At 36.5% G+C, this 25157-nt stretch overlaps 1 protein-coding gene across 4 annotated transcripts in view; it reads right to left on the reverse strand.

Annotated features, from left to right (window-relative positions):
* The window catches only part of CDKAL1 (CDK5 regulatory subunit associated protein 1 like 1), a 432072-nt gene that overhangs the window by 135593 nt on the left and 271322 nt on the right, over positions 1 to 25157 (reverse strand). For all 4 annotated transcript variants that reach the window (XM_052805186.1, XM_052805237.1, XM_052805157.1 and 1 more), the window contains one exon: positions 12431 to 12576. In XM_052805186.1, the coding sequence (XP_052661146.1) occupies positions 12431 to 12576 (146 nt within the window). The remainder of the gene's footprint in view (positions 1 to 12430; positions 12577 to 25157) is intronic.

The following is a 25157-nucleotide window of genomic DNA, read 5'->3' on the forward strand; positions in this document are numbered from 1 at the left end:
ATTAGGAAGTGGAATGACTCACAAAGTTATTTGGCTTCAATTACATGAGGTTGCCAATGCTGAAATAGTGCTCTGTACTATAAAACATTGCTCTGCAAATTAGGGCTAGAAAATGTCTCCTCTTGTTTGAAAGATACAGAAAATAATTTTAGATAATGTCTATTTTAGTGATTTCAATATACTTGAACATTTCAAGCCAGCTTTTAAAGTTTTGTTATAAGAGCTTCTGCATTGAGGATCAGATTTCCAAAACATGTTCCCCTTCTTCTAGTCTTAGAAGAACTTGAGGCACAGTTAATATTACTGCTCAGTTTAAATTCATAATTTGTGACCACAGTCTAATGTTTAGATGTTTAACTAAAATTAAGTGAATCCATAACACTGCATGCATCCAAGTATAATGCTGATAAAAGTCACAAAATCATGCCCAAAATTTAGATTAGTTCCTTACTCTACAGGGTTTCATTTACAAATGATTTTAATCATATTTCTGCTGATAACTATATTGGTTAAAGAAAACTTCTCTCCCACAACATTTAAATTACAATGCACTGCCACACCCACAATGTTCATTTTATACACTGACACACATAAAATTAAGGCGTATCTATTGTACTTACTAAATGCAGCCACAAAAAAAAACCCCAAAACCAAACAAACCCAAATCGAACAAAAAACACACCCTGCATTTTCCACTTTGATGTATTTAAATTCCAACTATCCTTTGCCTATGTCCTCTCACCTATTCTCACACCTATTCTAATTATCACATAAGATCATAATAAACTATGGTGAAAGTAAGCTTCAGACTCAAATTCATATGCAGACGCCAGTAGCTGATACAATGCTGTGGCAAAACTCCCAAGCCATCATTCCCGGCTGACTGTAAAATACATTACACTACACAGTGGTTACGTTTAGTACTACAAGAACTATTTAAAGGAAAGTATCAAGTAGGTAAGGAAACAGGAAGGAAGCAAAGAGTAAAAGGAAATTTTACAGAAACTCTATTTGCTTGCTCTGGTTTTGAAACAAACATTTTAAAGTATCATACCATTAAAAAAAAGAGGAATCTCTACTGCTACGTTTTTTCCCAGCTGTTAGGATTTTACAATCAATGTCAACAATCACACAATTACAAACTGAAATTAACACAACTAAGCAAAGCACATGTATTATTTTCCTCTATTCCAAAGTATGTGGGTACACAATAAGTGACAGACGTAGGTGAAATGAAACAGAAGTCTGCTTCTTCAACTGTTCAGTGTTATAACCCCTTTCTCTAGGTATATGGTCTAACAGAGATGGGGGAGGTCCAAGAGAATATGCTACATGGAAAAATAGTTTGCTGGCCACAGTTCAGAGTTCAGCTGACTGCCTTAGCAATTTTTAGGATTGAGTACGTGAGTCAAGTACTCCCAAGAACTTAAGTCAACAGTGTGGGAGCAGCCATCCCACTACTGCAGAGAAAGCATGCCAGTCTATTGTTCAAATCTGAACCCATAGCTCGTCTGTCTGTCGTACCTCTCTGCAGTCTGGGCAACAGCCCGTCCTTGCTACACAGTAGATCTCTCACCAAGCACTAGGGCTACAAAATAACTGTGACTAGTTACTGTGGGACATAGACACACACACAGATTCAGCAGTAGAGCTACAAGCCACCACACGACCCACTTTTCAGATGTGGTGTTTACCGCTTCTGTAAATAAGTTGAAGGCTTACGCTGAAATTTGACAAAATTTGACAACAAAAATCCTTCAGTGGAGATAAACAGTTCAGAGATCAGTATTTGGTTTTAATATGAAGTTTTTTGTAGGAGACTCAAATCTGCCGGGTTTAGTAATATTCAAAAGTTATTACCCCAAGGCTGACTGCAAGTCTGTATGGAATTGCGTTCTGATCTCAGAAGTCGTCTCTCCTGCTAAGGGTCACAGCTCATTCGAAAGCCAAGCAGGGAGGCATCTGACACAGCAAGCTGGAAGACAATTAATTTCTATGACCTCTGGGTTTTGCCGATAAATATTTTCTCCAGATTTAAGAAGAAATGGGGACACTGGCATTATATTCTCCTATGTGTAAAGTGTTTGGACACATTAACTTATTTTCCAGCTTGAACTTGCATCTGAATCACATTTTCTGGTAAGCGGATTGAGAAGAATTCACATTGCTTGTTGTGCCTTCACATATGACCATATCTGCAATATCGTCTTCCTGTTATGAAGTAATTTAACAGCTATACTGTGGCAATTTCTCCTACTAAACAAAACGAGAGTTCTACATCACGATGAGAAGCAAAATATAAAGACAAAATAATTCCAAGTGCAAGAGAGAAGCGATTCAGTTGTGGAAAATAAACTTTCATCTGCTATAGCCACTACTTTTATGCACAAACCTTTTAAAATGTCAGGTTTGCGATTACTTTGCCATGTAATAAATAAGAAGTTTATGACTATAAATTTCATTCTCATTTTAAAGAGGTGAATCATCAACTCATGAGTACAATTTACAGGCCAGTATAAGATGCACATGAATAGAAAATTGAGCTTCCCTGAAGTAATCTGTATCACAGTCCCCAAATGAATGTATACAGAAAACGTCTGGGTAGCTGAATAATTGTCTGCCTCACACGCAATAGAGTTTTAATTGCATAGCTACACTTTAAGAGGTTTAACAACTTTTGCCTATTTCCACTTCCTAGTTTTCTTCATTTAAGCATTTTAGGGTTAAAGAAAATAACCATTAAAGGTACTGATCAGCTATAGAAGTTTTGCATTTTTTATTTCTTCAGTCATTCTTTCCAACATATTTTCCCTGAAAGCTTGACACAAATGTAACTTCAGTCAGTGCTTATCAGCTGGCAAACTACCACCTTCATCAAAAATTCTTTTGTGCCATATTGTTCTATATGATCAAAATAATATGGCTTACAAAATTCATTTATTACCTAGTGCTACGCCAAAAATTCAGCAAAATGTACACAAGTAAATGAACAAATACTTAATTTTTTTAATGTATCAAATCTGAAAATTTAACACCATCATCAGAATTTTCACATCTGAGCACTATAAGGTGTACACATGATACATCTTGGATTTGTATGGGTACTAATATGCTAACACAATAAATACTTAAGTATCTTAACATATGTTTGGATACACTTAACTCAGGAGCAAATTAAAATTGATAATTACATGTCAAATCAATCTGTTATTAAGCAAAACCCCAAGAATTAAAGTTATTATAGTTTTAAAAACAAATTAGGCTCCCCCCAATTCCATTCTAAGTTCTGACCCAGACATTGAAACACAACAACAATATTTATAGAGAAAAAAACAAAGAAGTGATTTTAGTTATTTTATTTTAAAATACTAGAGTGGTATAGTATCTCAGTAAGTAAAACCAAGCATTTAAAAATCATAAATATTAAATATTTTAAGACAACTAATTTCTAATTCTGCATGATGCTTACAGTTCCTTCCTTTTAACCTTACTACAGATTTTATATCACTTCCAAAAACCACATTCACATGCCCTCAGGGGGTGAAGGAAAAAGAAAAAAGATACCATCTTGCTACACTTCAGAAACTGGGAATTGGATGCACATTACTAATTCCTACTCTACCGTCTAACAATACTCCCATTAGGATTTTGCAGAAGAAAACTGCAGATAAGACTGCCCCGAAAAAGGAGCGCCTAACCATAACTACATACAGAAAGTATCACTCCAAACAACTTTACTAGTTATACTAGTAAAAAAAGCAAGCCAGCTTCTATGACAAGTATAATAATAAGACTAAATAATTTTTACATTTAATAAGGGGGCATATCTTCTCTCTCCAGCAACCATTCAAAAAATTATTTCTCCAAACTTTGGCCAAAGCAGAACATCACAGTGTCGTGACCACAAAGCATCCAAAGTGCAAATGCCCTGTGTACCCAGTAAGCCTGCACTCAGCAAGCTGTGCTCATCCCGGGCACTTTATTGGCCAGGCTTCACCCTCCAGTTTCTACGCATATCTATAGGAGCAGAACAATAGCAGGAGAGCCAGAAAAAAAAAAAAAACCCTCTCATAATGATTCTCTATCTCCAGAAAAATATGTGTATTATTTAGAAGAAAATTCTGTAAAACGGGAGCACCATGCAGATCCTGCTTAAACAGGACAGTATGCAGAACTGAATTGCTCCTGAAGCTGAAGAGACTTCATATAAAAAATCATGGAGCGTATAGAAATTTTGAAATCATAGTTTCCTAAACAGTACCTTCCCCCAAAATAAATAGGTTGAAGTTACACTTAGTGCCATCTAATCTGCAAAGCAGTCTGTAACTTTAGAATTACTTTATGTTAACATCACATCGAATGACTCAATTTGGACTTCAGTATTTGCATGTGTACATCCTCAGGCAAAGTGTGATCAGCACATGAAAAAGAGTCTGACAGATGTACCAGTAACAGAGTAAGCCACAGGAAAATGGGGATTGCAGCCGTACTCTTACTGTGAATTTGGGTAACAGACTGTAGCTGTAGGATATGCATATGCAGAAAACAAATATCCTTTTATTACAAAGGGTACTGTTACCAAATCATGTATTGAAACTCCAAGTCTCCTGCTCAAAAAAGGTATGATCCTCTTTAAGTAAGACAGCTTCTGAAAAACAAGCACTGTGAACTGTTGAAGAGATACCCCCATGGGCTTTTGGCATTATTCTTCCACGCATATCAAAGAGTTGTTTTTTTTTTTAAACCCAGTTCTATATTTCTCATTTTTGTACTACCCCAAATTAGTTATACCCATACTACAACATGTGCTATAGTCCTCCAAGTTGACTCAGTCACATTCCTTATGGAACAGTTCTAGGCCCATGCATTTTATAATCTCATTTAAACCTGAATTCACTTGGCTGGAAGAAACAGTTGGAAGGAAGAGGTAAGCAAGGATGAACATAACAGTGAAATGTCAAATATTTGTTTAAAAAAAAAAAAATCTTATGGAAACAAAAAGCTTGTCTTCAATATTAATTACAGTTACTAAGCACAGAATCCAGTTTAAAAATACTACACAGGTTTTACTCCCAGCTCTTGTGGGTACATGACTAAGTAAAAACTTAAGTAACTACTTTTATGAAAATATCCTCAAAACTTCAGAGAACCCATTACACCATTATCTGTATACTCTTTAGATAAATAACTGGTTGCATAGTAAGACACAAGCCAATATTCCCAGTAGGAAAAAGGCATACTATTTGAAGGTAAATAGTTTTTGTTGCTCTTTAAGATTCTGAAAAAAGAAAACCTGAACTTCTAGAGATCACTGTCATTAAAACTTTTGCTATACTCTGTGTGTTTTCAGAAGACTTTTGTCAAGGTATAATTAACATAGATGAAGCTGAGTTTTTTCAGTCATACAGCCAGAGACTTTAGTAATTTCTTTATCTATACACACATATAAGAAAGTGAAGGTTGTAAAGTGAACTTGACAAACATTCATGTTGTTCAATACAGATGACCCACAGCTAAGTCGTTATTAACAGATTTTTTTTTTTTTTAAGTGCCTATAATATAAAGTTCTACAAATAACAACCACAACTTCAGCTGCAGGTTTTAGTTCACCTTCCAGCAAATGATGTTCTCCCCCAGCACTGTTACAGAAAGAGTTTAATAGTCACACTTTACAAGGCATGGGACCACCAAAAGTAGAAAAAAGCATACACTTCTGGCAGCTGCCATCCTGACGTACAAGCAATAGAATAACTAAGAGCCTACAGCCCAGAAAACTCTAATATCCTTGATGCATCTGGCATGAAAGACTATGCTATAAAATGGTGACTAGTAATTTATAAAGTGGCAACAGATCTAATTATGCGAACCGTGGCAGTAAGAGGTCTCTGCATGAACTAAATGAAATCTGATTCAACAACCTATAGAACAGTGAAGACAGGAGATTAAAAAGATGCAGGTATTTGTAAGCGACCTTCCTTCCCTCCTTCCATTCCCCCTCCAGGAAATCCCCTCAGTATATCTCCTTGCTAGAAAATAAGGGTACAGTAGCATTTGCTGAGAAGAGGGCAAAGAAGTGCTGTACAAGCCAAAATGGAAAGATTGCCCTCCTAAAATGACATTCAGCTTAGTTGGAGTAATGTTAAAGTGAAAAAAAAAAAAAAAAAAAAAAAAAGCTATCCTGGAATCCTGGAATGCCTAACATTTGTCTCTCCCCAGTCAGAACCAAAGAAAAACATACTTTTTAAATTCAGGCAGGTGAACACTAAATATTCAAAATATCCTAATGAAATTAATGGAACTTCAAGCGTTCGGCACCTTTGAAACCTCTCACCTACTTGTATCGCTTTACATGACCTTGCAAATCAAATGCAAGGCAGGAAGACTTATAAATTTAGCAACTGCCTTATGTAAGCCCAAATTTAAATTTCACGACACTTAAAGACAACTAATGCTGTAGTAAAAGGAGCTTGTAGTCCATCAAAGACTACACTACTGATCATTAGAGTAAAGTCTAGACACAAACTTGAATCTACTTTTGTGCTGTGTCTGTTTGGTGAAAACCCCCCACATTTTAGTTTTTGGTGCTAATTCAATACTTTTTACAAACACTCAATTCATTTAAAACACCCTCCAAAAAGAGACACATTTGGTAAAGTGATTAGTTCAGACTCCAAGTGCAGACAAAAGACAGAGTAGAGAGAAGAGTCTAGAGACCGAAGTATAAAATTACAGATAAGTACCAAATACACTCAGCAATTTCTTAGCAGAAAACGTCATAAGGATTTTAAACAGATGACATTTGCATTTGCAGTAGTTAGACTGACAGAACAGATGTACTAAAACCCATTAAAAAAAAGCCTGAATCTGAAAGACTTGTCACGGTTTGTTAGGACCACAATTTGCACATCTGCAAAACGAGCTCAACGATGTCTCTCTCCAAGAAACAAAAGCGCATTTTCAGACAGAAAATGAAACAGATTCATGCTGCAAAAAAGGTGAGGGAGCTGTTATAGTCTACTTCATAATCACCTGCATTTTGAAAGTGAGCAGAAAAATGTATATAAAAATAGTAAATGGTTATTTTAAAATTATTCTATTTACTGCCCTCAAATTCTAGTTTCAATAACTGGCATGATAATGTGATAAAGACACTACTACTGCCACAAGGCCTGGGATAGTTTCAAAACCGCAGGTTGTCTGTAATAGCTGCAAATTTGATGATGACTCATTTAGCCATTTATCTTTCAATGTGGACTTAATAATATTCAGGAGCTTACTATATGGACATCTTTCAGAAGAAACTTATTTACAGTTACAAGTTATTTACAGTGTTTGGAATTTTCTTGATCATCCAAATAGTAGTATTTAGAAACAAGCTTTTGGGAAGATATTTCTTCCCTGTTCATTATTTCAGTCAAAAATTAGCTATTAGAAAATAGAGAAAATTTTCAAGCAGAAGACATCTGGATGGCAAGATACCTCCTTGCACAAGAAATACAGAGACCATGATAAACAGCTGATGGCCCACATAAGCTTTTATGGTATGGCTTACGATGCCCAGAATAAGAACAAGGTCACAACAGAAGACTAGAACCTGGGAAACAAATTACTGCTTGTGACACTGCTCAGAAAGGCAAGAGCAGTCATACAGAAACATACTGGAAAAATTATATTGAGAAAGTGGGCTATGAAAAGTTTCATTCAGACACTTAAAATATTGCTGTAAAAATCCACTAACATGGATATACAGCATTATTGGGAGGAGACAGTAGCTAAGTCCACTTTGCTCCCAGCCACACTATTTTACCCTGAAGCAGCCTGTCTAAACATCCAAGCAGATGCAGCCTGGCTGCCACTGCAACAAGAGACAAAAATCAGGGCAGATCAAAGGAAACACGAGACAGCCACTGCTGAATCCCCCAAAATCCTTAAAAACAGAATTAAGAGGTGGCCTAGGAAGCTGCCGAAGCTACCATTTGTTGTCTTAACTCCTTGTATAGCAACAGGGAAGAAGGGAGCCTCCCTGAAGCCAGCTGTCCCAAAGGACTCTATAACACCTTCTCTCAATTTGGACAAGATCTCCAGTTTCTTCAGATGTTCAGCAGTTGTCTGTAACTGGTGGGCAACTAAGATTCGAGTTTACACCTGAGAGATTAATCTCCTTCCAAGTTTGAGATTTATTTTCCACTGCACTCATTTACTTTTGGTCCTTTAGTGTCTTTTTCCAACTGCATGCATTTATGTATCTACATATGCCAAAAAATTGATACTTGATTATCACTAAAAGTAAGTAAGGGAGGCTAGGACAGGCTTACTAGTACATCTGACTTTAATGGAGAAGAGAGAAATAGTGCAAAAAAGAACAGAACTTTCTGCCTGACAGAGCTGTGGCTCTCCCCCCGGCAGCCCAAATTTGCTGGCTTTCAAATGATATTGGAAAGCTCAGATGTTTCCAGTATGAATTATGAGATAATCTCAAGTGAACAGCAGCAGCCACCCACAATTAATATTACACTATCTCAGTACACAAACACAAACAAACTGTGAAGCAAACCGAGCTTTTCCTCAGCATTATGCTATTTCCCAAAACAGAAAGGTATAGTGTTTCAGCCTAGCTCTAAATTTCCCCACTTTTTTTATTTGTCTAGATTTCAGTGTTACAATTCTCTTATCTTATCAAGTAATAGGGAAAGATTATTATAAACTTTGATGAACGTTCTAATCGCTCCACAAACCAGAAAGGTAAGAGAATATAGTATGGTCAACAACAGCAAACAAGAGATTTGGAAACCACATTACCAGTCTAAGGATTTTTTCGATGGGTATATATTCGCATTGCTGATTATTCAAGCAATTACAGAATATGACATTCAGATCTCAGGATTCTTTAACTAAAGTATATTCCAATTGTTTGCTTTCATCAGCAAAAGTAAATTTCAGGGGATTAAGTTTCAAAACTTTGAGATAATTAAAGCAGTCTTGTTCTTTTTGCAACTACAAACATCACCTTTCAGAAATATAATTTATGCTGATTCTTGAAAGTTGAGATCACTTGAAAAACAACTCACATTTTGATATAATGACACCACAATTAAAAGACTTTCTGATATAAGACTAAATTGGTCTCTGGATTAAATTTACTAAGCAGCAATTTCTAAAGGTCCTGTATTTAATTGCAAACACGTTGAAATTAGTATCTCATCCAGGAATCAGTCTTGCAAATAGTCCCTCCAGACTACTGTGTTAGTCCCTAAAGCCTACAGACCAGGGCACTAGTCCCTAGTCCCTACAGACTATGTACAAATTGTACAGGATCACCTTTTAAATTAATCAGCACATCCTCATTTCCTTTATGCTGTTGCTCTCTAGAATAGTTTACAAATAAATCCTCAGTAAATATATATATACATACATATCTGTAAGATCAGCTACTGACCTATCAAATGCACAACAGTATTTTTCTGAACACTTGAATTTACTGAAATTTCAGTGCAAAAAATGCAAAATATCAAAGAAGGAATTTCTAAAAAAAGTATAAAACAAGACTTCTGTAGTTCAGTTTTTCAGTCTAATGGATTTGTGTTTCTGGCTTTATATTCCATACATTTTGCTATTGATTTTCATAATAAACCAAAAATGTTGTCACCTGACTGGGGACAGTGGCTCTAAAAAACAAACTATTGCATATCAAAAGACTACACTAGAACACCAATATTCATTTTTCAAGTTCATTTCTAGGGTTCCTGCCTGAAAAAAAGAGTCCTCAAAGAGAAGAAAAAAGTGACATGTCTAACTTCAGTCTCAGATGGTCTAGAATGCTCTATTCTTTTAAAAAGTGAGTTTCAACACAAAAAGTAATTGCTTTGGAGAACTCTAGCTTCTCTGTACAGCATTCTGTGCCTGGCAGGATATAAATAAATACCCACTCTTGGAAGGAGATACCTCTGCAGTCACTCCTGGCTCTCCAGAGGAAGGAAAGGCATCTGCTCCTTCTTCTGGGAGAAAAAAGTCCCAGGGTGTTTTGATGGCCCGATTGAGAAAAGATTCAGGAATCACTTGGTATCCAAAACCAGAAAAGATGACATGGCTCATTCTTTTCCTTTTTCCCTTCATTTTTTACTTGCTGTACTTCGTTTTTATTTGCTTATATGTTTGAACTCAAGTTATTAAGCACTTAACTGATAACCATGTAATTTCTTGATGTGTGGGTTTACTTCTTCAGCAGGTCAGCATATATGATTATTGGTTTAATAGAGTTTTACGTGAAGATACTATCAAAGCAGATGTCACATTTTAAAGACTAAGACGCCATTAGGAATCTACTGATAAGACCCTGTACATTTTGCGCAGGAAGCTTCTAGATGTCTTTATGGCCTTAGCAATAGAGAAAGGAGATATAGGGGGCTCTACTTTTATTTTATTTTTCCTTTTTGATAAATGGAAGATGGAAATAATCCCTTTTGGCTATTAAAGTAGTTCAAACACATATTTAATTTTAGCTATTCTGGCTCTAGGCTCTGGAGTTGTCTGCAGCAATGTTAAGTCCTGGCAAACTTTGTGCTGAGATCTTTATGGGAATATCTATATGCGAATGTAATAGCTGGCTGCTGCCATAAGAGGAGAGACTACAAATGAAGGCACTATGCTCTTAAGCGCAAAAGAAAAAAAATATTAATTTTACAGATGTGCACATGTTCAAATATCCAAAACATTTTCTCTGCCTTGCATAGCTTCCTCATCCTGCTGCCATATGGTACAAAGAATTTTCCATCTTAATATTTGGAGACTGTTTTCTAACAGGAACTACTAGATCATTTGGTAGTTTTTTAATAAGCAGGATAAGTAAAGTTTATTATTACTTAAAATTAAGACATCAAACCAATTATTTCTTCCTTGTTAAGTTCTCTACAAAAAAGCCTGTGGAAAAAGACGTATGTCATAGATTACTGTATATTCAATGACCAGCTGTTTTAAATTTGGATATTAAGTAATTCACTCTTTTCTGTGTGCAAGAGCTGAATGATTTAATAAATTCCCATATGCCCCAACATGTGCCAGCTATACTAGGTTATCGAAAATCCAGCTGCTGTTATGATAATAGCTGCCAATGCTAAAACTACTGAAGAGAATAATGAATCAGCTTCAAGTCAACTAAGACAAACTGACACAGTTCCCACTTAAGATACGTGGGAATACAATATATCTGTTAATTAAAAACTAACACTGACCCATAGTCACGTGAAAATTAGGTGCCAAGAATTCATGTGCATTGTTTAGGGTGGAAAATTAATGCCCCATCAACCTGTATGAAGACAAGCAGCTCCATTTCTATCAGTTGTCCTAGATGCATAGGAATATCCTATAAACCACACATACAGTTTGCAAAATAGATTCTATTGTGTCACAGTTTGATTTGCTTTCTTACTTATCATAATGCCCATGCAGCTCTTGCATGACATGTTTTACATAGCTAGACTGCTGGATTTTGCAATGATCATGAAAAATTGATTATGAAAATGATTATGAGAATTAGAGTCTTTTATGTACAAGTATTTTAATGCAATTCAAGACTGAAAAGTACAACTTCACAGCCCTTAATTCATTAAAACAAGCACACAAACAACAAAAAAAGAAGATAGAGTAAGTAGCCAAAAAATGTGACAGAAATTATTCTCCAGCTACCTATTTTTAGGACAATCAGTGCAGAAACATCCATCAATTTATGCCACCATTAAATTTTAAAAGCTAAGAAAAGACTTCCTTGGGCATTGAATTATTACTTGTAGTTACGAAAGTTTTGCAGGTGAATGTAACTTTCATCTTGAGGTCAGCATAAGTAAACACATTACGATACACTCTTATTTCTCACACTTAGTTAGCTCCATTGTTAAGGGAAATAATTTTGAAATTATCCTAGAAATTATGAGCCCCATAAGCAAGATTAGAGTATTACTATATTGATGTAAATGTGTATCAGCTATAGGACATAAAATACTTACTTAAAAAAAAACAACCAACAAACCAATCCATTCACATTTGCTGGAGCTGGATCATCTCCAGTACACAAAGTATACAATGCTCAAAAGCCACATTAAAGAAGACTTCAATAACTTGAACTTCAAGCACTCTATATATAGTAGTTTAAGTATAAAAACATAATTTAAGAATGTATTATTTGAAATAGATTAGGAATATATTGACAAATTAAAAGCATGTCATGCGGAGATTTAAGATGCTTATAAAAGCTCAAGCAAAGGGGCAAACCACATCAAGGGGCTTACAGAAAACTCAAAGACTTTGAAAACTTAAAGAAGCTCATTCTTTTTCATACCTTAATTATGAAGTTGCAAGTAATTGTGTTTTCAGCCACATGTTCTTGAAATTGCAAAAAACCCAATACTGTTATTTTCTCAAATATTAGTAGACTTACTTTTCTTTAAGGAAATCCACTACTTGTTTGAAGTCTGCCACACAGTATTCTCTTTTCATGTCCATGAGCACACTGTCAGAGGCTGACTGGACTGGTATGTGCAGAAAAGCATATACTCTTGGATGATTGAGAATCTTTGCCATTTCCTAAGAGTTATTAAAAAAGAAAGAAAAGCTTTAAAGCATTATGAAAACAATACACAAAACTCCTTTAAATTAATATATGGGTAAGTATCAGTAGTAATACTTCTGAAACCCAAACAATACTGAGTTGCAGTGGCCCAGTTTGAAACAGTAGGGACAGGTGAAAATATTTGGAAGCAATTCTGTTTTTAAAGAAAATAAGAAGCAAGCTATGGGATTGCATTTCCTTTGAGACAGGAATAACGTTTTCTACATAGTATTGGTTATCCAATTAAGAGAAAATTTTAGAGGCAAAGTACTGTGAAAATCGGTGCTTTCGGACAGTGGCTGTTTTCAATTTCAGAAGATGGCAAGGGTTAGCTGCTTTCTTGTCAGAGTCAAATAAGTTCTCAGATACCAATATGACACTGTCTCTAATTGGGGTATCCTTCAAGTTGGCCATTTGCTAATTAAGGTATATCTGGCCATTTGCAAACCTGCTCCAATACTGGTCTGAAGTATGTTACCTGTGTTATTTCAGAGATAAGACTCCAGGAATTAAAAGTGTTTGGCTATAAAATGGATAGAATTAATCAGGGGGCAGCTAAAAGCAGAGTGACAGCTTGAAAAGAGACAGAGGATGTTCTACATTTTGTACAAATACAAAAGGTCAGAAAGAAAACAAAGTAAAGGTAACAGCAAAATGCAAACAAACCCCCAAATCAAAGTCAAACCAAACCCCTGATTGAGGCTTGGCAGGGTGATGGAAGATGAGATGGAGAATAGAATATGGTGGTCACATTTCTTTAATTTTGATTATTTACACAATTAAGGACATACAGTCTAGCAAGAAAGTTTAAATATTTCTAAAACTTGAGACAAAAAAATATCTAGATTGTGTGCAATATGGTACAATACGGCCTGTTAATCTCCACCCTGAAAAAAAATAAGTGAACTTGGACAAAGAACCATATTACGTGTACAACCAGGTTTTCACTTAAGGTCTTCCCTTTCTCCCCACACAGTGAGCATACAGGACGCGGCCTGGGACCAAGCGCTGCACTGCCTGCTCTTCTGCCATGTGCACACTGCGCGCTCCAGTTGGGCTCACTCAGACCATTTCTCCTGTTTTCTTTGACAGCATAGATATTCTGTCTGAAAACACATACTGCTGCCAGATTTAGTTGTTAAGTTGCACCTATTTACAAATTCTTTCCAGATCATTAATCAGCAATATTAGTCACGCATCTAGATTTTCTCTCTGTATTTCTACAAGGTTGACCTAGATTGATCAAAGAGAAGGTAAACACCCTCATGCCTTTTAATTTTCAGGTATCTGTCTTTTAAAAGCACTGATTTTCAGAGCAAGAAGAAAAAACGCTCTCAACACACACCTTTCATCTGACAAACATACGCATACAAAACCTGAACTGCTTCTGAAAGCAGTTGTGAAAGTTTTTGTCTAAGAACCTATTACATAAATGTCTAAGAGAAGTGGTTACATTATTCAGTGGAATATCTACCTCAGCTATGTAAACTAAACATAACAGTAATAACTATACTGATAATGGAGGGCGTACAGATTGATGCACAGAAAGGCTGTGTGCAATGAACCTGGCTCTCAGTGGAAGCTGGAGGTAGCTGGCTTCATGAATAAAAGAGTATAGACAAGGCCACCATGCATCCATACAAATTTTATCTGTCTATTTCAAATGGAACTATTTGCCTATGCCCTTAATAATTTTAGATGTTCAGCTAGAATACATTTTCAAAATGAAACAGCGTAGAATAAGTTCAGTAAAATAGAGTGACAAAAAGCTTCTCTTTTAAGCTTTAGAAAATACTGTAAACATAGTTTATATGAAGCATCCTGTTAGTCATGTTATTTTTTTTGCTTATCAGTAATAAAATATGTTTCTAAAATATGAGAAATGGCAAAAAGGCTAGAACCTAAGCTATGTACCACAAGCCTATTATTCTGCTTATCTCTTAGTTCAAAGCACTTAATTCAATCTTCAAAAACAGATTTATGATATAAGAAACCAATAAAAGTCAAGTTTCATAACATGTTTCTGAATCTGCCAAGTTCTTAAAAATAACTCACCCTACAACAGAGAAAAAAAAATTAATTCTTTCTCACTCCTCTCAAATTTGGCATCTTCTGAATAACAGCCTCTTCAATATGTGATCACTTTGTGAATTCTTTTTGAATGTAATAAACTATTTATTAGAATTTCTAACTACAAAAGTGTTATTTTATTACAGCTTCTGTAAGGCTGAGAATCATTTGATAGAAAAAAACCAAGATTTCTATCCCAAACAAACACAGGGAATATTATGTTTAAAAATTTAAGATTTTGTTCCTTCCCCTTTGAATTCATACTAAACAACACTTACTTTTTAAGGGTTGCTTTTTAACCTTAAAATAGGGATTGATTCTTTCCATGATAGTAGCTACTTTAAAATTGTGTACAAAACTAGACACACATTGCAAGCCAGCAGGAACTAATAAAAAAAAGCATAACTACCTTGTTATTTACCTGTGTTGAAGACACCATCCATAGTAAAGAAGGAGAAACTACCTTGTTTTACCACAAAGTTTTGGGTTTTAACGTCACAAGTGAGGAAATTCTCTAGTTATATGAAAACGTTGGTTTCATTTGTCTTCCTCTCTTTGCCATAAAAAATGAAAATTTTGCTGCAACGTATGAAAAGTGAAAACCAAATCCTAAAATCTAGAAAGTGTTTTCCTATGTAGAGGATCTCAAAAAAACACCCAACCAATCCCAAACCCACTAGTTGCTTATCTTACGGTAACGCGCAGAATCCTGCTGGTCTCACATTTGATCTGCTTCAGTGGAATGTGGCCAAGAGGGACCTTTCAACTACGCTTCCTGTAAGAGGAACTAAACCGACAGTGTTCAGCAGCCATAGTTAAACAAGACTCTAGTCAGAACTGCCTCTTCTAGTTATCCCACATTCAAACAAAAGAAATCATATGGCTTCTGCAATCACAGTTGTCACTATCTTTCAGGATTAAGAACACAACTGTTGTCATTTAAAGTCATTTCCCTTGGTTCTGTACTAATAGGACACAAAATGCCTGGCATTAATTAACTGAACTTTTCAACTGTCACTACAGGTCCCTGTATGCAGTAAGACTAGCTCAAAAACATTATTGACTATTCCACTGCATCATTTTGTTTTAGAAAGATGCGCATTAGTCCCTCAATTTCAAAGATCTTGCATTCTTTAGAAAGGAAACTGCTTGTCATACGTATCAGAAATGCACATGCGACACACACATTAAGTATCTGGAAACCCTAATACAGCCTAGCTACTGTGGTCACAGGCTTCAGGTATGTTCTGGACACTCAAAGCTCCTTCTACAGAGGAGGAGGTTGCAAACAACTCTTTCTACTGTGAAGTCCGTCCTTTGCTTACTTTCTATATCTAAAGCTACACAAAATATGCTGCATGTGATTTAAGCACTGAAGTCCTATTGAGTATATTCCTCTATTTTCAGGTGTAGATCTGAATCAAAGGCCCTACTGATAAACTGATTTCCCACCAAATACTTCAGGATCATAACTATTAACTTGGTGAATTTAGTAGAACAGAAATTATTAACACAAACCAAACACAAGATAGAAATACCTGATGAGCCACTGTTTGTCATTCACTCTTAAGTACCACTGGTGTTCTTAAATTTACCTTTTATAACCAGAAACTTGGAGTGAGCAGTTCAGAAGGAAACAGAATAATGAACTAAACAAAAATTTTGCATTATTACCTCAGAAATCTGGATAAATCAGTCTTCCAAACTTTGTAAGTGTTATATATCTCATGATATATATATCACATTCTAACCCAGAGCTTTAAGGTAAGATTGTTCCAGTCTTACCTTTATCCTTCCTACACCTAAAACTACACTGAAGTACTTTACCACATAGGTTTGATTAAATTACAGCTATGCACTGAACAGTCATACTTAGTCAATGCTGACAGATTTTCCCACACCACAGATTGCGCACAGAATACTAGATTTCATCACTTAATAAAACTATTAGTTAATATCCCAGAGAGAACTTGAAGGACATCATGGGCTAATGCATAATTGTAGTTTACAGTGTCTCAACATTCTAAGCTTAACATCTGTTTCCTGTTCTTTTTTATAATTTTTTTTTTTCAAACTGCTTTGCATTATAGATATAATTACATATTTCAGTTAAAAGGAAAAATGCAACATATAATTTTATTTCCATCTGGAAACAATAAAGGAACAACTTTTTGAAATCATATGACTGTGAAAGAAAATTTCTGTCTTTAATCATGACTGAAACAGCTGATTGCCTTTCCCCCTATCCCCTGGAATCTAATAATATGTCTACGAAGGAAGGGAAGCACTACGCGAAAATGACATTTCATGTAGGAACGAAAAGGTCAAAGAGTAGCACAATTTGTTTTAAGCTGACTTTACAAAAAATAAAAGTTGTCTACCTTTGGAATCTAACCATGTATGTGAAATATCCTTTAGGATACTTATCACATAGGAAATTATTTCTTCCAATTCTTAGCAGCTGGAGTACATCAGAACACAAGGCACATTGCCAGAAAGATTTTTATCTAGTCAGTATATTTTATCCTAGCAATTACAATACACAAATTTAACTACCTAACCAGAAAATCAATCCTTCTGTTTGTAATGACACCATGCGCAACCACAGAGAATCACAGAGACAATAAACATCAATATCTGTGCATCTTTATGTCAGTACCAGCAAGCTGTTCAGACAGTGATTCTTTCCCCTATCCTAAAGTAGGCAAAAATCCAGTATTTGAATTCTGCCTCGTGTTTGAGTCACGATGATCTGAGTAACTTGCTTCTTAGCAAAAGGATTTTTCCCTCTGCCAGCAGTGAAGCCCAAAGAAACCCTCATCCATATGGAAACATGACAAAATGGCACTCCCTCAAAACTTCATCCCCTTGTGGCAGATGTTAGTTTGGGATATGTCACGAGGGGTGTCCGCTGACTGTTCTGTTTCAGAAGCCCAGTGGTGCCGCCACCAGCACAGTCTGGCTAAAAATCAAGTGGCTGCAGTCCATTTTATAAATTCCTCTGCTGCAGTGCAGTTCAAGAACAGATGTGATCTAGTGATGCAGGCATGGCAACGATGACACAGTATGGTCGAGTCTGGAAAGCCCGTAACAGTTTTGTTAAATCTAATGAACAGGGAACCTTCCCCATGCTTCCCACCCGCCATGAGTAATGGGGCTGTAAAAAACCTAAGAACATGTAGGATGTATAATTGCAAATCTCCCCAAGGACACTGGTTGGAAGGCAATGCCTCCCCCTCATCTGTATATGAAGTGGGGGAAATGTAATGAAGCCGTACGATGGCAAGCTTAGCAGCAACCCCTAACCGATGTAATACGACATGCCTTATGCCCATGTCCTTATCCTATCATTAGGATAAAGGGAGATCACACTGGAGCAGTTAGAAGCTCACACAATTCTCACCAATGTAATTTGAACCTTAAAATCAAAACTTTGGGTTGCCAGATGGAGGGCAAAAATCTGTTTTGTCATATGGGAAAAATGCCTTCTACATTACCAAACAAAAAACTGGTATTAGCTCAGGCCACCCTTAGAAGTGGATATAAACCAGACTGCAAGCCGTGATTTGCTCATAGGAAAACTAGACGTGAGAGCCATATGCTCGGCCCTAGCTGTTCCCAGCTGTTCTCCTAGGTATGGGATCTCACTACTGCTTCCAACCTCATAAAATAGACAGCCCTAACTAGCTAAGCAATTTTTTCTCCTTCATGGCTACATATTAAGCCTAATCTCTTAAAAACCAAACCAAGTCATACCAAAAACATTTACATGCCTTCAAAAACTTGCCATATCTTCTTTTATGAAAAACGGGGACAGGCTAACAGAAGTTCTTGCAAAAAAAAGTGATATTCAGATAATACCACAATACAATACTGTATTTCATAGTTCAAAGCTTCCGCTGAGGTTTGTTGCATCTCTTCCCATGAGTCAGTGCACAAACAAGGAAAGACACAGCATCAAATACTAGCTACCTGATTTTTACTTTTAAACACAGAAATATCAAAACCTCTCCTACTCAGTTAACAAGTACATATGTTTCTCTCCAACTTAACTTGGATATACATGAATAGAAAGAATATACAAGAATAGAGAGTCTTTGCAGAGTACCATTTTTTGCATTTTTCTGATAAAAACTAATTCTCCATACAGATAACCTAACCGGGGTTGCCGAAATACTTCACAACAGGAAAACTGGTATCCCTATCACAACCTGCTTCCAATATTAAAGTAGGACTGACTTTACATTGGATAAATTGTAAAGCATCAGCATCTACGTTGGGTAGATGCTGATTGCTTATTACTCCGTCTGTATGGAGCCGTGAGCCCCAGTACAACATCTGAGTCTCTGCAAGTATGTCACCAAAACACAGCTGATGCAGCAACGCATTCAGCATTAATAGTACCACACTGACTTCCTCACGGTATGGTGCACCTTCAGTTCCCACACGAACTGATGGAAGTTGTGCGGTTGGAAACATGCAGTAAATAGTTCAGTGCTTTCAAAGATGAAAACTGTTACTGTTGCTGCTGCAGCCAGCATTACAATCCTAAAGAAACTTTATGGAGCTTCAGGGCGCTGTTTGTCCAGTTTCAATGAACAGATTCACTTTAAGGTAAAATGTACATTTAATTAACAGCTACAGTGATGGCTTAATGACTTAAAGCCAACCAACCAAATAGCTAATGCTAATTCCTTGTGAAATTATTAATTCTGATGTGCAAAAAAATACGCACTTTTTCATTTTCTCCATGGTGCTCTCTAATTTCTCATCATTAAGCTCTCCTCAAATGAAATATTTTTTTCTGGAAGTAAATTAATACTCCTTTTTGCAGTATGTGTTAGAAACATATTAGGAAGTTCCCTAAAAAGATGATTTATTGCAACAGCACACTGCTTCTTTAAATAACTCTGTCTCAATCATACTTTATGCTAATAAAACCTTGAAAATGAATTAAAGCATAGAGAGGCACACACTTAAAATAGGCAAGTAGGACTGCCACACTACCTTTTTGTTTTCAGAAACCCGGATGAGTGAAATGGAATGCTAGTTTCATCCATACTATGCATTTGTTCACCACCTCAAAAATGAGAATCCCACATGATATAAAATAATTGATGGTTTCTGCTCAGAAGAAAGTCATAGAATGAATGGCACACCCCACCAGAGTTCAGCTGCACCAAGATGGAGCAGTGCCAGGAAGCCTGCGTATTGTTTCCCTCTATTTCAAACAAGCTAGTACAATACCTAAAATAGCATCTGCTTTAGCAGGTTACAGTAGAAGGAAAAGAGTGGAAGGATTTAATCAAAACCTAAACCTTTAGGCAAGTGCTATCACTTTCTTTCGTAGATATCCAATTCACTGAGCTGAATTTCATAGCAAAACAGAATAAAAATATTCAAAACCATAATGACAAGATTGATATAATAGAATTTACATTCTTCAGCAGCTCTTGCACGTTTAACATAACTAAACTAATTGAATTCAAAGACTAGGTAGAAGAGATTTTATGTCTTTCCTCAATTCACAATAGTACAGAAACCCACAGACAATATTATTGTGCAGTTTTATTAAAGTTTCTAGAACACATTATATTTCCTTTTCCTCATTTTTAAAGAATAATCACCTCAAAAAAACCCAAACCCAACCCAAACTTTTTTTAAACAAATGCCAAAGCTTAACGAAGCAAGCAGTCCTACTGAAGATTATGTAGATGATGTTGCAAAGCACAGTGAATGTGACAGCTCATCTATCAAAGAAAACAAGAAGGTTTATGCATCTAAACTAAATAGAAGGTTTCAAATGAGCATGGAGAGTAGTTGGTGGAACTTTACTTATTATAATATAAATAACTAGGAAAGTGAGATCTTATTTGTTTTTCATTGCAGGCAGAAGTATTGAGAGAAGATGGCACAGTTTGTTATGCAAGCTATATATTTGATAATAGTTTCTACCCCAATGCCTTGAAGTGCATGGCAACTGCTAAAATTCCCATTTTATTTAGCAAAAATGAAGTTTCCCATATGTGTACTACCCATTCTTTGAAGAAACCGCTCAATTAATGGTGACTTTTATTTTCTGTTAATAATCCACCAACGAAGTAAACCACAGCTCCAAAGGTCTGCTACGATGAGACAGCATTATAAGTGATTGACAGACGACCTGACACTCAACACAAGATTGAGTGTGGATCTGTCTGCATTTAAATACTCTTCATTCTTGTGATATCTAACAAGCAAGAGAAACATTCATATGAGCAAATCATAATTAAGGTACAGTTAGTATGCACAGCTTTAACTGGTCAAGCAATGTGCTATTTAATGTTAACCCCTCTTTGCAGCACCGATTTTTATGCATAGATTATTAAATACAGCAGAGCACTAGATGCATGCATAAAATATTCTGATGGAGAACTGAATCTTGCATAAATAAACACAGTTCTTTCTCTGTGTTTCTCAAAGCATTTTTTCTACTAGTGTTACAAAGAACAGGAGCTTCATTCTTCCAGCACCACAAATATTCCCTTCTACGTTATCTGGAAGCAAACCTTTATTGTTCATCAACGTTCTCAATACAATAACACCTTTAAGGTTTTTGAGAACACCCAAGATTCACAAATATAACATAAAACCTTCGAGAAGATGGGTTCTTACTTTGACATTTATTAAGCCATTTATTCCACCAGTTGGCAGCAAACATGTCACCAAGCATTTACGGACATTAGGCCCTGCTGAGTTTGATACCTTAAAACTCTAGATTAGAGAAAGTAGTGCGACAAAATGCATCTCAAAGCACAGCAGAGATTCATCCCTTTCCTAACCCCATAATACCCAAATATATGTTCACTCTGGGGTGAGTTCACCACTGAAAAAGTTCCCATGACACTATATCTTAAGGATTAATTTCAAGGAAATATGCTGTATTTGGAAACCCCAAAGACAAAGAACACTTTAAGAGGAAGAACAGAAGAGACACAGTATTTTAGTACTAAAAATATAAAAAGCTGGAATACACAGAGTAAGCAAAGATGCACGCACAGCCTCCACAGGATGAATAAGCATTTAACGTAATACCAAAGGAAATGGTAATCATCCCTTCCCACCCTCCTTTTTTTTTTTTCTTTTTCAGAAGCCCAGATGCCCCTCTCCTTCTCCCCTTAGTATCCGAGATTTCTTTCAATTTTACTACTAGCAAGACAAACACAGTTTGCATAGAGACAACTATGTAATTACAGCAAAGGAAAGTTGCATGGTCCACTGACTACAAAACACTACAAAACTCACAGTAATAAGAGGTCAGGGGCTTAACTATTCATTTATTTAAATGTATGCTACAGTTTTCGTTTTTTTCTGGTCAAATCAACAGATTTTAACTGGCACTTTCAAATACATCAGTCTATGAAAATGACAAAAATAATACTAGAAACAAAGCAAATATATGCCCTAAAGGCCTTTTAATTCCTGAAATCATGCTGCCCTTTTATCTGCAGTTAAAGAATGTGTGCATATTATTCCCTTTTTAAACACATTTCGAATCAGCTTACACTCTAGCTTATTCAAAACTTGAACTTATGCACAATGCTCAAAAACGTTTGGTGCACTCAGAAGAAAAGAACAATGTGGAAAAAAGAAAAGTGAGTTAGTAATTTTACTGTAATACGTATCTATGTGCTGCGTCAGGGCACGTTTGAGGAAGCCATCTGTAGGGTATCAGCTTCAATGAGGTTAAGGAACATAAACACCGAGCTGACATGAAAAATCAAAGCAAAAGAGCAAAGAAATACTATTGCAACTCGTGGTACACTTGGCACTCCTTATGCATTTAAAGACACTGCCGCCATGCAGACTCCATCTCAATGGCTGGTGTATCACTCAAGTGTCCTGAATTAATAACGGAGATAAAGCCCACAGATGGCATATGGTATGGTTTGAGACAGACTCATTTTGACAGGTGACAAAGATGACTACTCATCTAGTCATGTGAAATTAAGCACTTACAGGAATGGCAGGTGTGAACTGCCTCCTTTATACAGATTTGGAAGTGTCCCATCACTCACAGAAAGTGCTGTACTAAAATCCCAGACAACTGGAAGTACAGTTAGTGTTAAATCTGCAAGTGAGGTAAGCTAAGGCTGGGATGCGAGCCCCTGCCCTTTTACAGTCTGGATGATCTGTATTCCCTTTTGATTTGGACAGAGCCCCAGATACTGAACAAGAAAATGAAGGTAAAAACCTAAGGAAAAGTGAAATATATTCAAGGCAAAATTAGTCTCTAACACCATGCCGCTAACATTAATTCATTTCAACCTGCTATACATTTGGCCTCATTTTTTTTACTTTTCGGACTAACTCTGTTCACCATTTATCTACTATTACTGTTTTAATGGATTTTTCCCAACCCTTCCTCTCCATCTGTCACTGTAAGTGGATGTAAGACATTGTCTCACTAGAGCACTAGCCAATAACTCTGTAATATGATTGTATGATTGTCTAGAATAAATGCCTGGAGGTTACATCTGAAGCAGGATGTATACCTTCTGTACTTTTGGTACATGTTGATACTATAGGACGATAACATCTTTGCCATCTGGCAGTCTGTGTAATTCGAACAGTAGCTCTGTGCAAAGACATATGCGTAAGTGTACGCAAGGTAACTGTACACATGTGCATTCATTGCAGGCTTTGCTAGGACTATAAAATTGATCCTAATACCAACCTTTTCCTTCACCTTTAACATCTTATAAAATAAGTTCCGAGCTAAAACATTTATCCCTGACCATAGTTCACGTCCATTTACAAAAATTTTCTGCCATGTAGATAAAATCCCAAGTTCTCCTCAATACCACGCAGCATCAACATATTAGGAGAGGACAGACACTGGACAAGGGCACACATCTCAAAATCGCATTTTGAGACCAAACTTCAAACAAGCAAGCTATATGCTTCATAACGTATACATTCAAACAGACTGCAAAGACTGTGAGAGCGCACTCTGGAAAAAGTAATACTATCTCCATTGGTTGCCCAGATTTTCTCTGAGAGGAAAACGGAGGATGTCTCCTGCAGCTAAACTGTGAACTCCAACTTCTTTCTCAGTCTTAGTACCATGATCAAGAGAAACAATGTTAGGGTCTCAGGTCCTTCAGTTTTTTAAAACACACTAAATAACCCTCTCTGTCATACCAAGAAGCCTCATGTAGGAGAAGTAATACTAGCATTGGCTGTGTTCACATTAATGTGGTAGCTGAAAGCAGCAGTGAAATTGTAAAGTGCAATTTCCCATGCTTCCTTCCCGGCCACAGGTTTGTTCAGTCCGCAGGGTGACTTTGGGCTGGGCAAACCAAATTCATTTCCAAGGAAATGAGAGTAGTAGCCATACTCCAGGTTCACAGCAAATGTGTTCCAAGCCCTTGATGGGAACAGAGGGATTCAAACCAATGATCTGCCTTTGAAACAGCTTTGGACCATGGGTAGTGGGAAAGTTTGGTTAAGGGGATTAGATTTATTTTGAAGTAAGGACTCCAAAATGCAGATAATGTAGATATAGTGGCGTCACTACCAAATTCTGCAATTTCCTGATCTGCTCTTGTTGCTTCATACTACTTACTAATGTAAGCACAGACATGATCTGCAGCTGAAGAAAACAGCAGATAAAAAATTGAGTATTTTAGATTATATGCTGAATAATTGTGATAAAGGCTCTTTTTCTAATGACTTAGCTCAGTATGCAGCATATCAAAAAGTGTTTAATATTTTGCATGACTATAAAACACTGCATGGTTCCAAATATTTCTTTCTTTACAAATAAGAAGGCCCAACTGAATGCAGAATTTATCATTTGAAAACATATGGTTGCTTTTCATCCCAAAACTGTTCATGCTACATGCATCCGTAAATACATAAGGCACTACTACAACCATATTTCCTGAAAAAAAACCTAAAAGTACTAAATTGTCAGACTGTACCTCAGAAGTATAATGATGATTTTCATGAGATTAACAGCCTCCCCTGAAATGACAAACATCTTTAAGGACAGAATGGCATTTACCTGACAGTAGTACCTGAAGGCACTGGGAGGCACTTGAGAGCCTCAAGTAGAGTTAGAAGTACCCACAGCTTTCCTTTGCCCCCTCCTCTGCTCTAGTCCCACCACTCCTGACCCAAGGGAAGCTTTCCTCCTCTTCCTCCTCCTCCTCATCCTCCTCCCCTTGTGCTGGCCTCCAGCATCAGCAAAACAGCACAGCTGTTGGCTGGCTCTTCTTAGGGGATACTAAGAGACTGATTCCCAGATACAGAGGCAGATGAAACACTCCCGAGATGAGTGGCATCTTCTGTTCCTCCATTTTTATTTCCAGAGAACCTGTGAGTGTGGGCATTACATTAATGAGTCAAAAGACTCACAGGGCCAAAGCCCAGCCACAGACCTGAGCGTACGGTACAAAGGAAACATTGCCGACAGCTTAAACAGATCTCTGGTCATAATCCC

Source organism: Harpia harpyja, chromosome 1 (genome assembly GCF_026419915.1).
Source record: "Harpia harpyja isolate bHarHar1 chromosome 1, bHarHar1 primary haplotype, whole genome shotgun sequence".
NCBI classification, from domain to species: domain Eukaryota; kingdom Metazoa; phylum Chordata; class Aves; order Accipitriformes; family Accipitridae; genus Harpia; species Harpia harpyja.